This window comes from Meleagris gallopavo, chromosome 2 (assembly GCF_000146605.3).
Source record: "Meleagris gallopavo isolate NT-WF06-2002-E0010 breed Aviagen turkey brand Nicholas breeding stock chromosome 2, Turkey_5.1, whole genome shotgun sequence".
Classification (NCBI taxonomy): Eukaryota; Metazoa; Chordata; class Aves; order Galliformes; family Phasianidae; genus Meleagris; species Meleagris gallopavo.
Window position 1 is genome coordinate 19,433,327 of NC_015012.2, and position 18,404 is coordinate 19,451,730.

The following is an 18,404-nucleotide window of genomic DNA, read 5'->3' on the forward strand; positions in this document are numbered from 1 at the left end:
CTTCACAAAAGGAAAAAAAAAAAATTTACACCTAAGTAATTTACGGTACCTTCTCTTTTTTCTAGTGTGATGCAGATACAATCCCAATATACTTAACTATGATGATATACTATGCTGTACTAACTGCTAAATTCCAGCAATCCAGAAAAGAGAAGCAGAAGAGTTATGTTCCAGCTCTGATACAGCCCACAGAATACAAAGCTGAAATGAGGCTTATAGAATTTCTAGAATGAAGGGTTTCTTTAAACAGAGGTCAAGAAATGGAGCTCACCTGCAGAATTGCATTTCCCAGACTTTCTCATATCCCAGTCACTGTCCTGCAGATGGCTGCATCTAACTCTATGTAGTTACATATAATTGTGCATGCAGCTGCAAAACTGCAAATATATCTCACTGGTATTGCGAATTGGAAACAGGCAAGGTAGAGTGGAATATGTAATTTATGCATCTTGATGTTTGTAGAGTGCTTAATTCTTAAAAGCTTGAATTCAGTTGAACATGTCACATTGAGTTAGTTACCCATGAGCAAAAACCCTTTTCTAAAGAGCTTTGGCTCTATTTTACGTTTTATTGAGAACAGTGTGACATTGTTAGGCATGCGATGATGTACACAATTTATACATAGCATATAAACTATCAGTGAAGAAATCTGGGGGACTGGTACTTGTCTTTAGTTGATCAAGAATTCTGTCTTAACTTGTGGAAGATTTCTCAGCCTTAAATACTGCGGTGTTGTACCGGGAATTACAAATGTGAATGGCTGCTGTTTAATTTGTCACAATGTGACAAAAAACGGCAGATTTCCTTTCTGTTTTGAAAAAAAATTGATTTTATTTCTTCATGTTTGTATTAATTTAAAACAAATGAAATGGAGAAAGAAAAGTATTCCTTTTCAATTTTAGTCCATTCTTTCTCCTAGGAAGCACTCAACACTGTATCTTCATGCCCTATTCTCTTTTCAGTTTTGCATTGAGATCTGAAAATTCTCTCCTTATTTTTAATGGCTTTTCATTTACACTGTATTTTATTTTTAATTTTCTTGGATATGGATTCTATTTAATTTTGCCTAAACTCATACTTCTCTATTGGTTTGACTCCCTGCTGTTATCTGTGTTGTGTATTGTCTGGTGCCTTCTTTTCCCTGTTTCTCTGCCATTTCCCTTTCCTTGTGGGAAGTTTTTCCATCATATCAAAAAGTGATGAGTGTAGCAATTGTTTTTTTTAGGTTTTCAGAGTTTTGAAATTAGCTTTTCAGATTCCCTTAAATTTCCCAGTTTACAGCTCAGGCATAACAAAGGATGCCTCAGACCCTTTCAAGTAGTAATCTGTCCATTTACGAAGCAGGAGAGGACCATCCCAGCACTGAAATAGAATACTAGGATCCCAGATGAACCCAGAAAACAGAGAGAGGGTTTAAATACTGAGCCATTAGGTCACATCCTTTTGTAAAGGAGGAATTTATATTGATGAATAATTAGAGAAGAAACCGTTCCGTTTTCTTTATTCTCATTTAGCTACCATTTTCAAATAAATAAGAAGATAATGATATATGAATATCTTTACCTTTTAACATAATACAATATTTTGTAGCAACTGATTCAAAAAACTGCTGTTGATTTCAATAGAAGTCATCATTTACACAAAACTTCTTTGCATTTAGTCTTTCAAGTCCAGGTGTTAAATAGTGCTGCACTGTTTACTCAATTCCTTTTTTCCTTCTGTTTAACTCTAGTTAAAAAGGAATGATTACATTGATTCTCTTTTTTTCTGTCAAAACAAGTTAAAGTATGTTACACAGGCTTATTTTTTTCTGTTCCATTTAAAGTTTTCTCCTCCCCGACTCATACTCCCATTCTTGTTGCTAATGAGTGTGTCATCTAAAAATAGATATGTTCATCATTCTATAATATTTTGTATCTTTCTAGATTGGAGGCCAGTGTAATTGTAAGAGACATGTGTCTGGCAGACAATGCAATCAGTGCCAGGAAGGATTCTACAATCTACAACAGTCAAACCCTGATGGCTGCACTCCTTGTAACTGTAATACCTCTGGGACAGTCAATGGAGATATTACCTGTCACCAAAATTCAGGCCAGTGCAAGTGCAAAGCAAATGTTATTGGTATGTGTAATGCAAGAGTTTGGAGCCATTTTTCTTGTTATCTCTGGAAGTAAAAACATTTGATTTCTAAATGAAAAGTGCAGTAAACTTCTTTGCTGAAGGCAGATTTTAAGAATGAATAAAATTAACTGTTGGAAAATTATTAATTTAATAATTCTATGAAACTACAGCTTGAAGTTCAGTTTAATCAACCCTTTAAAGTTTCTTTATGGTGTAGTTGCATTACCTTACATAGCTCCATACTAATAAGGCACAGAAATAATGTAATTTGCTTACTGCATAGATGTTTCTTTTAGGAAATTAACACTTTTTCAAAATGTTTTATACTTAATGAGTTCTAAGCAAATCATTTCCATGCTAGTTTTCTTAATATAGGAAAATAAATGGATTTTTTTTCTGAAAATATCCTGTGCTACAGGGTCCTTTGTGATAAATCTATCCATTTTTTTCTATTATATTTCTTTGAACTGTTCCTATGAAATGCAAAATAAGTCAACATAATTCCACAGATCATGTACATAGCTAGGGTTAGTTATCAAGGGCCACATAATTTTAATTTTGTAATTCAATGCCAAGCTGATTATAATAAACTGCTACCTTCTGTGTTATTTATCATTTTTTTTACAAGACGTGCTTTTTTGTTTGTTACTCCCACAGGTATTTTTCAGAAATTAGATTTGATTATAGCAATTTATTACTTCCAGCATATTTGAGGGGAGCCACAGCCACATAAGGACAAAATTTATCAAGTGCCCAAAATACACAGTATATATAATACACTTTGAAATGTTGATGTATGGGAATATTATGCAAGGAGAATTTCCTGATAAAGTGAGCCTTGCATGGTAACTGTACATGTCTCAGGCTATACATGTCTCAAGAAAAAAAAAAAGAAAAGAAGAAAGAACTCTTTTCCTTCTTTGTTATTAGAGCAATTAGTAATGTGCTCTTTTAATAATTAACCATGGTTGTAGGTTGTTTTAAAAACATTCAAGTTTCTATCAATTTACAATTCACTACTTTATTAAAAGTGACTTATTTGTAAAATTGTGAACATTTCTTTGTCTCCCTTTATTCTGATTGTGGCTGGAATTTCCAAAAGGAAATACAAAATAACAGCAAATAAATAAAAAATAACAGCAAATAAAGAAAATAAACAAGTCCACTCTTTCTGTGGATATCATAGCTATGCTTTCCATATGATTAAGAGGATGCTAAGAGTCAAAAATAACCTCTGTGACCTCTTCTGTGCATTGTGTAGCCACTCTGTACATTCAATAAAATGTAGTTCAGGATGTTCTTAATTATACTTTCTTCGCATACATTTTATGTTTAGTATAGGTCTTCCTCTGTGTCTCTTTTTCTTAACTCAGTGGAAGTTCAGTGTATGAGACGTGCATGCATTCTTACGTATTTCATTGTCTACATACTTAAAATATTTTCTCTCTTTAGTGGAAACAATATTTACTTCTATTTCCATTAAAATACAATACAGAAAAAATGCGTACATCTCTGCTTTCTGCATATTTATCTGTTAATAAGATAGGAGGCTTTTGTTACAAATATTTGACTGTTAACAGGATAAAAACCTAAATCTTTCTGGACCGATTCTCTCTTTGTTTTCCGTATCAATTGTAAATAGGCTTGCAGTATAGGCGCATGTGCAGTAAACTTTAACAAAGAAAGCTTCCCTCTTTGGGTTTGTAAATTGTTTTTTAGAGCAATCAGTCTATTGCCCTTTTATCTATTTAAATAAACACGATAACAGAAAAATGCAACTATGGATGATGGTGTTATGAAACATGAACTGTTAGAGTTAACACAAATGTTAAATCTTACTAATGATTCTATCACCAGTAAAATACATTAGCACCAATAATTTTATTAAAGTAGGTCATTCATCTAGAATAAAAAGGTAGAAGAATGTGAATTAAATGCCAAGCGTGCTAACTCCCCTGTACTTGTTAACATTGAATGTGATGCCCTGTAGGCCTTCCTCAGTATCGTTAGGAATAGATTACCTGTCAGGAATATGTATGGCATATTCAAATAAGCACTGCACATATTTTTAAAACTGATATGATATGAATCCATGTAGACCAATTTTAATAGTTCAAAATGAGTCATAATTCTTGTTAACAATACAGTTATTTTTAAAATTTGCAGCAATAGTGGTCCTTTTTTATTTTCCTTATTGAAATTAAATGATATGCCTTAGGTGAGTCATTCATCACTGCTAAAGGAACTTGCCTTCTGTTGGAGTTTTTGAGTTTTTATCCATATGTAGAATATATTTCCTACCACATCTTATTTTTATTTTTATGCAGGTATAATATACTGAATGCATGTTTGTATTTTTTTTTTATTTTTAAGTAATAATATTTTGCTAGAAGATTGTATTTTTTTTTTTTTCTGATGCAAAAATTAAGTGATGGCTTCACAGTGAAGGATTTTCCCACTGCAAGGGAAAATACATAACTGAATTAGCATTTTTCATATAATAATCTAGTTTGCTTTCTTGTAATGTACATTTTATAAACTAAAATACAAATGCTATCCCTTGGGGCAGAGATAAAGCAAGCAATGACTTTGAAAACAGAGCTAATAAAACTACAGGATGAAGTGTGAAGAAAACAGTTTAGATTTGAACGTACTGTAGGAGTTAACTAAATCATACGTTTGGATAAAAATATTTCATTTTGGATTATGGAAAACATTTCTTGCTTTCAGTAAATTTTTTTTCAGCCAACATTCAGCTAACAATAAAAACCAACGTAAATGTAATCATTGTTCAAACCAAAGTACAGTGTTAAGTAAGTGATCGTAATTAGTACTGTGTTTTTTCCTTAAGTATATTTAATGTCTTCAATGTAGAAATCTATTATCAGAACTGATTGAGAACCCTGTGCAATTTCTTGATATTGCATTTCTTCATAATAGGGAGAATGGTTCACATAAGCATGTATCATGCAAGAGGTGTTCTTCCTGGGAACAAGAGTGGTGGTTTTTTTTTGTTTGTTTTTTGTTTTTTGTGTGTGTGGTTTTTTTGTTTTTTGTTTTTTTGTTTTTTTTTTTTTGTCTTAAATGCTACAGAGAATCTCTTGTAGAAGTATCTTAAATTGTATTGAGAAGCCAACAGAAATGCATTACTTCTGGAACAAATTGGAAAAATAAACAGGTTTTGGAGATACCACTGCACTTCAATTGATTTGTGCAGCCCTTTTGTTCTTGTTAATTATGCTGGTAAAGTGAAGAATATTAGTCCTCTTTGTTTTTTCCAAGTGTAGAGTACTTGTAGGATTTTTGAATTTGAGTCTATGTCTTTTCAGCATATATGTATATATATTTTAATTATTAACACTTTTTTTTCTCTTTCCAGGTCCTAGGTGTGATAGTTGCAATTTTGGATTTAAAGCTCTCAGATATTCTAATGAAGATGGATGTGAGCCTTGCTGGTGCAACAGCCATGGCTCAGTGAACCAATTCTGCAACCCTCTCACTGGACAGTGCAATTGTAAAGAACAAGTAAAAGGACTTCTCTGTGACACCTGCATGGACAACTTTTATGGGCTGGATGTAACTGGCTGTAAGGCTTGTGAATGTAACATTGCAGGGTCTTTTTCTGGAACTGTGTGTGATGCAAGGACAGGGCAATGTGCATGCAAACCAAATATTGGAGGAAGACAATGCAATGAATGCCTAGATGGCTACCACAGAATACAAGTAAATCATTCCTTTGTTTGTCTGCCATGTGATTGTGATAAGGCAGGTACAGTAAATGGCTCTCTGCTTTGTGACAAATCAACAGGACAGTGTCCTTGCAAAGCTGGTGTAATTGGCCTTCAGTGCAATCAGTGCATGCTTCACACATACAACCTCAGCATGAGAAACCTCCTTGGTTGCCAGCGCTGTGACTGTGACGCTAAGGGTACATTAGCAGGAACAGTTTGTGACCATGTTTCTGGACAGTGTGTTTGCCTGCCTCATCGTCAGGGGAGAAGGTGCAATGAGTGTAAACCAGGTAAGGAAATTGGAAGAAAATCTATCTGATGTAGGCAGTTTTTTATTTGTCACACACTGTCATAGTTCCGGCAAAGCATTAGTGTCCTGATTGGTATTAAATACTTTGTTGCTAGAGATTGTATAATTTGTTATTACTGTAGTTTAAATATGTCCAAAATAGATTTTTCTTACAGATATTCAAAATCTATCCAATTCTTTATGATCTATTCACTAAAAAAGTCAGTGTAAGAGGTAAATTTGCATAGTTTAATGACCATCAACTATCTTCATTTAAAATAAAAAAAAAAAGAAAGGGAAAGGCAGAGTGCAAGCTCTTCGCAAAAGGTACTTTGTGCATAAAGCTGAGCGTGGTAGAGTGGACCTTCAGGATATAGGTATGGAGATGTTTGGTTGAACTCGGATGATGCTGGCAAACCATATGTATGGGAAAAGTTGAGTCATGGCCTGAAGCACTGATTGATCACCTGAGGCAAGCAGTGAGTCAGCCCTGGGAGCACAGGTGAAAGCAATTCAGCTGGGCAACTGGAAGGGGTGGAGCCTTGCTGCACTGCTCCTAGACCCCATTTAAGGGCTGACTGCTACTGGGGAAGATTTTTGTTCTGGAGATTCCTCCTTTTGGAGTTTTCTACTGTGAGCCTAGGACACGGGTGAGCATTTCATTTTCGATTGTCTCTTTCCACCATGATAATCTTTCTAACTATAAACCTGTCCTAACTATGCTACTCTTCTAACTGTGCATTTGTTAATAATTGAACACGGTAGAATCACAGAATGGCTTGGGTTGGAAGGGACCTTGATGACCACCTAGTTCCAACCCCCTGCTATGGGCAGAGCTGCCACTCACCAGAGCAGTCTGCCCAGGGCCTCGTCCAACCTGGTGTTGAATGCCTTCAGGAATGGGGCATCTACAACCTCTCTGGACAGCTATGCCAGGGCCCCACCACACTCTAAGTAAATTTCCTTCTGAAATCTAATTTAAATCTCTTCTCTTTTAGTTTGAAATCATTCCTCCTTGTCCTATCACTATCAAACCACATAAAAATCTGCCACCGCTTGTAAGATCACTTTAAGTACTGGAAGGATGTAATTACGTCTCCCCAAAGCCTTCTCTTATACAGCCCAGTCCCCTCAACCTTTCTTTGTAGGAGAGGTGCTCCAGCCCTCTAGCAATCTTCATTGCCTTCTCTTGACCTGCTCCAACAGCTCCGCATCTTTGTTGTGCTGGCAACTCAGACTTGGATACAGTACTGCAGATGAGGTCTCAAGAGGGCAGAGTTAGGCAGAGGAGGAAAATCATCTTCCTCTCCCTGTCTGACCATCCCTCTTCTGATGCAAACCAGGATACCATTGGCCTTCTGGACTACAATTGTATATTGTTAGCTCTGTTAAGCTTTTCATCCACCAGAAATGCATACCTGAAGTAAATATGCTTCCTTGCCTTGCTCTGTTGAGGATGTGCTAGTTCTGCAAGGAATGCTTGCAATTTCTCCCTGTGAATAGCTGATGCTGCAGTATCAGTTCAAGGTTTCATACTGTATTACTGTAAACGGAGTCCAAATGTTTATTATATGTGGGTAGCTCTGCAGTTACAGCTTAATGTTTTTGTTTTAAATACTAGCTGGGTAAGGTAAAACTATGGGTAATATTAACTACATGTAATAATATTAAACAGATTTAGTTCATGTTAAATACATATGCAATTTATTAAGACAGCAGGTCACATTAAAAGGTACGTTATAGCTCCATTGGTTTTAATATGCCATTCAATAATTTGAACAGAGGTTAAAAAAGCTGCTTAACCTCCATTAAGTATTTTTGGAAATATTTTAATTTAAACTATTTTAGGTACATATACTAATAAATAAGGCACTGTTCTGTTTTTCTTAGTTCCTCCTCCAGAGCTATTTGACCTACTAACCCTCTACAGCAGCCACTTAATCAGAGATCAGCAGAGGAGTGATGTCAAGGCTTCCTGAGTCAGTGACCGCCCTCGTCCTTGAAAAAGAAAGGCCAGGGTTTATGCAGAGCTAAATGGTTTAAAGAGGTTTAATTGATAGTATGAACAGACTGGTTTGTGGAAAATCCTGCATGGCATTCAAAGGAATACTTCCACAACAGCTCTTGTTCCTTTAAAAAAAAAAAAGAAAAGAAAAAAAAAGAAAAGAAAAGAAAAAAAGAGAAGAAAAAACTTGCTGCAAGAACCGTATTTAAAGTAGTTAGGAAACAAGTGTAAGTGTATATGTGCTGAACATTGAGCTTTCTTATTTAGATGGAAGTTTAAGTCCTTAACGCTGCTACTTTTACTGTAGCACAGTGACTGTGATATTTTCACTAGCATTTAAATGTTGATCTTAGTCTGAGCTGATTTTAGAGATTTACTAAGACTCAGACTTGAAAAGATTACTGTAAACTCCCAGTTTGAGTAAAACTCAAAACTTCTTTTATAAAGAACTTGCAGTAGCCTTCTATTATGTAAATTGTGTATATGTATCTACTTGGAGAAAATTATTTATTTAATTAGGTATGGCAAATTCTTCTGTTTATAGTCCTAGTATTCAGCTGTTGAAGTATGGAAGAATGTAATTGGCTTCTTGTACACTGAAAACTTCCTTGGATTTGCCTTAGGGCAAAGATAAGAAAATGCACTCTGAATATATAGAGAGTCTCCGTATAGTTAAAAGCACACCAGTAATTAGTGAAAACTTGCATCCCTAAAGCATGCTGAGTATTTCTCAGGCTGTTGTGGAACATTTCAACGTTGAGTTTTCTAGTAGAATATAGTTTGTCTTTTTTTAACTGCTCATGTGTATTTATATCTCTTGCACAGTTAATCTTATTTAAAGTAACTTCCTGATTGTATCACATCTTCTGTATACCTCAAGAAAATTTGAGAAGTTTCCAGAAGTTAATAAAATCTTAATGCAAGAAATGTTGCCATCAGAGACAAATTGAAAGCATATATAACTTCACGAAATTATTTTCTATGAGAATTTCCACTTTTGCAAAACTGTTTCCAAAGTATTCAGAGAGGTACAGCATCTGTTTTGTTGTATCCATGACCTGCTGTCTTGCACTGTATTCTGACAGAAGTAATATTCTTGGCAGATTTCTGTGCACTTCCATATATGTTTCAACTAGTAGTTAAAAAGAGAGCAAAAATTGATTCTAACAGAGAATTGAACAACAAAAAAGCAGTTTTAACTTATCTACAAACTTGCTTTTGAGATGTCCAAGGTTGCGGTAGTAGAAACTTGATCTTTCTAATCCCAAGTGAATGGTTTGTCCCTGCCTTATTCCATAGCTGTGGCTCCATGCTAACTGGGATTTGTTCCGTACAATCTAACACAGATCACAGATCTTGAATCTATGTTGTATAAAACAATGAAACTTTCTGTACAAACTGCCTCTCTTGGCCACTGAACATGAAGTGACCAAATTGTCAGTGTTGCTAATTACATTTTGAAGCACAGACTGTGGTTAAGAAATGAGTGCTACTGCTGTAGTTGATAAGCATGTAAATGTGCTAAATCATTTTTCAGGTGTTTCTTTTTCAGTGGGAGAAGTAATATGACTATGATTAAAAAAGGAAGACAAATACTTTGCTATGACTTTCATTCTTCCTTTTGAAGAGTGTTTGATTGACAAATGTGATCAGTTATGGTTGAATTGGAAAAAAATCTGACAAAGAATAAGCATAATACTAGCTATATACTTAGATCTTGTAGAGATTTGCAGTGGCTGTCTTAAAATTGGAAATTGGCTCTTTTATACAGCAGTGGATCCTTCATAAAGCAACTTTTATGAGCCCTTCTAACCTTGCTGTAAATTAAGATTGCATTAAGTTGTTTCTTACTCCTTCCTGTCAAATTATAGGAGGTGGAAGTAAATAATAATAATTATTATTATGACAACCGGTATTAATTTGTTATCCTCTCTTATCTTTTCCTATACGTTAATTGTGGTAATTAATTTACCTATAAATATTTTGAGAGGTAGACTAACTCATATTTTCCCATCCCTCACTTTTACTTTAAAAAAAAATCGATTACTAATTGCTACTTTCAAATTTTTAATCTATCAGGATACATGGTTAAACTTTCAGAGCATCTGTAGAAGATTATCATAATGAAAATATCATACCAAATCCTTTATGCCTGTACAGTGGTATGGCTATTATGACATTAGGGTAGAAATTAGAGCCAGGCTGTTTAATGTTAGAATATAGATTCTTTGCAATTTTTTTTCTGCTGTGACAAAAGCAACATACATTATACTGATCGGTCCTGCTCAGATGAAATTAATTTCCATAGTAAATGTGGCTTACTTATTTAATATGATCTTTTCCTAGGCATTAATTTTATGCAAAATTTCTCATAGATAAGAATCTGTTTCAGCTTGTGTGCTTATCATTTACTACAGCTGTAAACTGGGTTCTGAAGAAGTACTTTGACCTTCTGCTGGAGTCCAGGCTTAACTTGTTTCCTATCTTCCTGTTAAGTTCTCTGAGAGGAGTTGTTCATTGTGCTCAAGAGTGACATTGCTGGGAAATGGTCTTTCCTTATTTATGCACAGGATGAATACTATACTGTGCAGACAACTGCAGTATGAGATAATACATGCTGCCTCACTAATAACTTCAAGCTATTCAGTCTCTGTGGTGGCTCACTTCAGGGCCTCTCTGGAATAAAGTGCCAACAGCATGGTTTTTTTATGATGTGGATGTATGTTAACTGGAGACTGATATCACTTCAGTGTCCACTTGAGATTTATCTCACTGAGGATCAGAGGCTAAACTTGAACAAAGATTTGAGCACTAAAATTCTAATGTTTTCAATCTGTTTAGTTCTTCTACTATTTGGATATGAGCTCACAGTGCAACACCACTGTGAAGTCAGAGAATACCACCCTAGGGGTGTATATATGAAGCAATCTCGTGTAAGAGGAAAATAAATAATAAGGCCGTAGGCAATACGAGATTTTACAATACAATTTTGGGCCCCTTGTTATAAAACAAGGCATCAGAAAGTTATTGGACACTGAAAAAGATTCAATAACTGAGAATATGACTGGAGAAACTGATTGAACTTGATCTGTAGATGGGGAAAGTGTCTGAGAAATCTTTGCAAATGCTGCATACCTTTTTGACTAAGGATGAGTTTTCATTTGTGCAATGATAACTAATAGTAAGCTGACAGAGCCAGAAATTTCTTGTGGCCCTGTCTTAGGACCAGTGCTTGAAGGTCTGTACTCACTGCTGACAAGTGATAGTTAAGATTGCATCATCATCGTTTGCTGAACTCGTATGCATTGCTATATTTTTTTAATCAACTGTACTACCATAGAAGAAACTTCAAAGCAGTTTGAAACATTAATAATCATGTGAGAAAAGAAAATAATTTTGGAGAAATATATAATTTTATTTCTTACTAGTATTCAGTTATTTGAATTGTCCTCTGATGTGGCATATAGAAAAGAATTTAGTAAGAACGGAATGAGTTCATAGAAAAATAGATTATACAAATGGTACATCATCACTATGAATTGTGCTAAAAAAATCACTTGTAATTTCAAGTGAGGCTGGAAATTCTTCAGTGTCCATCTTGGAACTATATATCGTCTATATGAATGTATTTATTTGTAATAGGTTAGAAAGCTGCATGGATAAACATTGCTTGTAGGGGGAACAGGGTGATAAGTATAATGGCAGAAGCATACTGTGTGGAAGGTAAAGTTGAATGTTCCAGTTCATAATTTGAAATAATGTAGGAAAAGAAAGATAGGGTTCGGAATGAAAACTTTTTAATAGCGGATAAGTAACATTTTTTCAACCGTTTACTATTTCTATTTTTTTGTGTGTGTATGAATGCGAGTAGAATACAAGAATTTTAGTAGGAGTAAAAAAAAAAAATTTATGTGGATCTGATAATGCTGACCACATATAGGCTTTCTTAAGAAACATCCGCATATTCCAAGGGTTCAGCCAACCACTGGCTGAAAAAGATTGAGTGACTTTAAGAAAACGTGCATCTCTCCTACTTTGCAGCTCTGTAATATTGACTACTGTAGGGATGGCATCAAACTAGAGTAGACAAATGCCTTTTCTTTCATATTACTACTTATGTTTCTACAGCTTGTGGTGTATTTGTTAGTACCTCTCATGTCCTTGGATCTTTACTTTCCTCATGGACATGCTAATGACCTCCCCTGTTTTGGTTTGCTCTGTCTCAAAAAGTCTGTAAATAACAAAAAATCAGAATTAGCAATTAGAGGATGAATAACACGTTTAGAATGTGCCAGTGAGGTTTACGAGCTCTGCTCTGCAGAAAAGACTATGTTACTTTGGGTTGGAGGTGTGTGTATTTATTACTTAACCTTTGGTTCTGATATTTCATCCCCATTTATAGACAAGTTAGTGCTCATTTTTTCTTTTGTTCTTATACTGCCTATTCTCAAAGCTATTTCTATTTTTTAGGTTTTTATTTCTCCCCATCCAGTGTCACTGGCTGTCTGCCATGCCTGTGCCACACAGCTGGTTCAGTGAATCAGGTGTGTGACAAACTAACTGGCCAATGTACTTGCCAAGATGTCTCTGTAACAGGACGGACATGTGAACGCTGCAAAGAACATCATTTTGGATTTGACTCTGTCACAGGGAGGTGAGTGTGTGTTTTTTGTGGTTCAATTAAAACATCCTCTATGTTTTTCTCACAGTAGTTCATTCTGCAGTTTCAGTGACAAAACACACTTGCTCAACATAACATTAATCTTTTTGGAATCTAGCATGCGCTTTGGGTAAGTTATGCAATTCTCTGTGCTCACGTGTGCTGAAATAAAAAAATAAGTTACAATACAGATTAGAGCAGAGCAAATATGATAGCTATGTAAAGCCAATATTGTCTAATGTTATAGCTATTGGTAATTGTTTCACTTCAGTTAAGTGGCGTCTTCTGTAAGACACATTGTTTTGTGAGGTGTTAATCAGTGGCTAATAAATTACTTATTTTCAGTTATATATAAGAAATGTAAATCTACATTCATACATGCAGAATGTTTTTGAAAAATTCCAGGAAGATGATTTAATGGAAAATTAAAAATTTTACAGGTATTCCTTAATTTCAAGTTTATTTTTTGGCAGCAGCAGTAGAAATACAGCACCTTTCCTCTTAAATATCTGTTGTTCTGAATATGCGTATTCTTTTCCTGCACTTATGTGCCACAGAGTGAATTGTTTATCTAATGTACCCAGGGGCTTTTATGTACACTGAAATTATATGGATATATTCCCTGGAATGTAAGGGCTAAAATGTATCTATAGGTAAAGCATTGTTATTCCAACTATTGCTCTATCTTTCTCTTCCAGGGTTGTCTTTTTTTTGCTTAATCCTCGCCATCTCAATTTCCTTTTAAATATCGTCCAGAAAGATTGCACAGCTCTAATGCTATCATATTTTCATGCAGACTGATGGCGTTAGCTTTTTTTATGCTTAGTATTTTTCCCTTTAAGAAACAAACAAAACTAGAAAGGAAAAAAAAAAACGACAAAAAACAAACAAACAAAAACATAAAAAAACAAACCCCACAAGCTTAAGCAAAACATGTAAAATATTCATCCCCGTCCTCCTTTCCCCCTCAGCTAGTGTGGGGTAGACATGCTTTTAGGCAGTGATTATCAGTCTTGTCTGGCATATACTTGACATTATTCTGCAGATTTTTCACTTTAACTTTTATGTTACTGTCACTCATTAGGAGAATTTTTAAATTTACTTTTTTTTACTGTGGTGGGTCACAGAGGCTTCTGCTAATGGTCATAAAGTAATTTGTAGGAATAAGGACTTCCTATTTTCACTTCCTGTCATTTCTAATGTTAAGAAATAAAATCAGTGCAATATTCACATTCTCTTTTAAATACTTTTTTTTATTATTATTACTAATTCTTTTTTTTTCCGGTTACTAGAAATAGACATTTTTTTCCTCAGTTTTAGCATATGAGTTAAGGGTTTAGATCTTGAACTAGATGTTTGTCTCCCATTACTTGCCTTTTGAGTTGTCTTATGAAATTCAAAATACAGAAATATCTAGATTGGAAATAAGTCTCATCTTGTAAAGAGAGAAGTTCTTATAGTTCTGGATCATGAATTGGAGTTGGTTTTAATGCCTTAATACTACTTAATCCTCATGACAGTATTGAAGACTGCTCTGGTAGTATATTAACATGATTAACTTGTGTTGCATACACTTGCCTTTTGGTTAGCATCTACTTGGGCAGTGTACCTCTATTCCTCAGGCACAACCATTTATCCACTGAAAATCTTAAATTAAGTCTTCGTTTGTTAATCTATTTTAATCCATTTCTTTAACTGTTAATATATTTTTAAAAAGAGCAGTATGCTCTTTTTTTCTTTGTAATACTGCAAAGCTATTGACACCATTCTTGCTCCAAGTGTCTTTTAAGGATTCTTCAGTAATAGAATAAAAAGGATATGAGCTATCAGTAGTGGCAAAGACATATCTGCCTTAGCACAGTAGAAGAAAAGAAGCAGAAGTTGTGTGACACATGGGAACTGTGAGCCTTTAAAACTCTGAGTCTTAGAGGAATGTATGTGTGTGCTGATTGCTTCTGTGGTGTTTTTAAGATAAAATAAATTCTATATTTTTTTTAATGCATTTCAGCTTATGAAGGAAAATTTCCTCTACAATCAGTGAGTTAGAGATTCTGGTTGTTTGCAGTGGCCTGAACAGGTCACAATTGTGGGTATTGGTACACTTGTGAAAAGCCTTACCTTAGTATTGTTTACTATAATGAACTGGTCAATGAGCATCACAAATTGTTTATCTCTATATATATATATCTTGACAGATTACTGTTTATGAAATCCATTTAGCAAGTGAGGTTTTCCCATAAGGATGAAAAATGAAGATTTTAAACAGATTGCTGGAGACGCTCTAACTGCACCTAGAGAGTCAATGTAATAAAGGTTTCTCTATATTAATATTACAAAAGCCATTTATCCTCACAAAATCAATATTGCAATTCATCTTGGCCTGACACTTCTCTTTCCACGTTTTAAAAGTCTGTTTTCCCTGATTATATATAATTCTATTTTAATAAATCACAAATATATTTGACTCAGAGTATCCTGATTTAACAGGGGGATTTAACAAGGGCAGAAAGATTTCTTACACATTTGAAAGTTTCAAATAACATTATTTTTTCAGTCCTTAATTGACTGAATCCTTAATCCTTACTCAGAAGCATGAACTGTGCATAAAAACAAAACCAGTGCTAGAGTTCCGTAGTTAAAGAAAATGTGTTGTCTTGATCCTGAAAATGCATGTAGTTAATTGTCATCATATCCAGTTCCATACATGCTTCGTGTCAGCAAAATCAGGACCTTAATTCAATATAGAGGGAGACGGAGAGCGTGACTATTTCAAGTGAAAAGCAGCAGCCCCACCCTGTCAGGCAGTGAAAAGTATTACTGAGCTCTGTGAATGTATGTGTATGTGAATTTGATTGTCTTCTGTGTATGATAATGAAAATTGGAATACTCAGGAGGCCCTTAATCATAAGAGGTGCCGTAATACACAGGCGTGTGGGAAGGGAAGCTTGTCTCTTAGTGTTTAGAGATCGAGACAATTTTGTTAATCACCTCTCGCCCCCAAACTATACATACTAAATGTCATCACATAATGAAATAAAGAAATTATAAAATGCTGTCTTGCTGAGCAAACAATTGTCGTCTTTTTTTCCCTCTAACTAAACCATTTTTTATTTTTTTTTTTAGTCATGGCGTTTAAATAGTCTAAACAAAACCTCTATTTGAAGGGGGATTTGGAAATGCTGTCTACAGATGAAAGGACTTAATACAGTATGAAAAAAATTGCCCTTTTCTCTTGACTATAAAAGAGAGCAAACTACAGAATAGTGGTTTCCAAGAGAGAATGTATTTTATTTATTCCCAAAGGGATATTAGTCCATAAAACAAATTTGCAGCTTATTTTGCAGCTTTAGCTTTTATCAGCCTTTTTAAGGGTGTTGAATGATTACCCAGGAGATCACACAGCACGAGCTGCTGTGGAGTAAAGGAACTCTAATACAGAGAGCTCTGTGATGGGTAGGAAATATATGTGAAGAGTTTTCTTAAACTTGTTTAAAAATCTGTCACATTTAATGTCTATTTCACTGATTATTGACCTGAATTTTGGTGCCCTAATGTGAAAACACTTTCCACCCTCCTTTCTTTTTTCCCTTGCCTTATAAAGCCCACACCTAAGTTACAACTGAACTCACTTTCCCTTCTGCCTCCTTACAGACAGAAGGAGATAGGCCAAGGTGATGGTGATGACTGCAAAACTAGTGAAGTAACTTGTGTAAAGGCATCACCACCAATCTCCTTGTATCTGGTGAAACTGGCCAAGGGAAAAACTTTAGAAAATAAACTCTAGTCTAATCTTAACAGAGTGGATGTGGCATGACTGCCTCTCCCTTGGGTTCTTCCGAGGCATCTTGGGACCTGAGCATGTGGAATAATTTAAGATTCCCTTAAGACCAATGCTGCTTGTGTGTGAATATGGAACTTTTGCAGCTTAGGACAAGAGTGAAGTGTAGATTTTCCAATATGTTTTAGCTGCACTGCACAGTCCAAAATTTCTCCAAGCTCACGATTTTTCAAAAATATTTTCAGTTTATTTATCTTAAATCTCAATCTAATTATATTTTAAAGTGCAGTGTTTTATTTGCCACTGTTAATTTCTACTGCTATGACTAATAATGGCAGTCTCTAGTGAGTAGAAGAATAGTATTTCAAGTAAGGAATAAATGCTTTGCTTAATTTCTGGGATTTTGCAAGTCTTTGAATATTTGTAAATCAGACATTGGTTTTTCTGCTTTAAATGTATGTCAATAAGTAAATAGTATACCAAGTGAAAATCAAGCTGATCATGAGAGGTCCCACATGCAAAAGCCAACACAAAAATTATTCCAGAAAGTGCTCTATTTTTACTAGGAAGATTTACAGAATTGATATCTGGTATCTGTATGAACATATGCTTTTATTTATTTTTATTACACATATAGATTAATTTAACCATCTAGTTAAATATTCACTTCAGTTATTTTCAGTTTTGTCCCTCAAGCAGCAAATAAAATGAGCTTTCTGTTAAAATATCCATGTTTCTCCTACTTTGCTTATATTTGCTATTTTAATCAGATTTTCTCAGCATTTGTCTTCACATTCTTTTTCCTTTATTTGCTGTTTTTGTGTGGGGTTATTTGCGTGTTGTTTTTTTTTTTTTTCAACTTCATGCTGCTTGAAATTATTCTCATTTTAGTAAAAACCAGGCTTTCATTAAACCAGTAAAAGCGACTGCATGTGTTACCCTAAACTTTATGTTTGTACTGGGAAGATCATATATGAAAGCACTGCAGGACTGAGTGCATAATGTAATTATTACCAAATATTGCTATGCATTTGATAGAGCTTTAATTCTGAGCAGATTTCATATAGATCAAAATATTGTTCTGGCATTGAGATTTTAATGTGTGCAACTTTTAAAAATTACTTTTATTTCTTTTAGGCTAATGGATTTTCTGCTGTGTCTCAGGCTACTTTTTATGCTTTTTTTTCATTATGTCACACAAGAATCTTTTAAACAAAACCCTACTGTGCTTAACTGAAGTGTTAATGTGTTTTGATCAATTCTTTCGTTTGCTTTTGTTTACAGATGTCAGCACTGTAATTGTCATCCTGCAGGAGCCATTAGTGGTACTTGTCATCTTGTTACTGGACAATGTGTTTGTAAACAATTTGTAACTGGCTTGAAATGTGACAACTGTGTTCGGGATGCCAGTAATTTGGATGTCCACAACCTATTTGGCTGCAGTAAAAGTAAGTGGATGTTAGGCCTTAAAAGCGTCTTTCAAGTTGATGCTTATTTATTGAATTAAGAAGTGTAAAATTAGTTCATCAGTACTAAAACGGGGTTCGACTCTTTTTCCTCCGTATTTCTTGCCCCATAGGTTTGTATTTTCTGCTGTCAGTATCTTAGGAACATTTTCTGTTGCAGTCTGTACAGAATGCTCCATGTCACACATGCAGCTTATACTTGCTGATCTAACTCACTTGAGAGATAACCCATAGGTTCCTTCCACTTTCTACTGCTTTCTTTTCAATGACAAAGGCAGAATTCTCCTTTTAATCTCATGAATGCAAAAATATTTGTACAATTTACAGTTTAGCACCCCCCCCTTTTTTTTTTTT

At 34.7% G+C, this 18,404-nt stretch overlaps 1 protein-coding gene across 1 annotated transcript in view; it reads left to right on the forward strand.

Moving 5' to 3' along the window:
- USH2A (usherin) overlaps positions 1–18,404 on the forward strand; it is a 395,196-nt gene that overhangs the window by 74,323 nt on the left and 302,469 nt on the right. Inside the window, 4 exon segments of the mRNA XM_019612664.2 lie at positions 1,926–2,121; positions 5,501–6,142; positions 12,617–12,800; positions 17,869–18,032. Of these exon segments, the coding sequence (XP_019468209.1) occupies positions 1,926–2,121; positions 5,501–6,142; positions 12,617–12,800; positions 17,869–18,032 (1,186 nt within the window).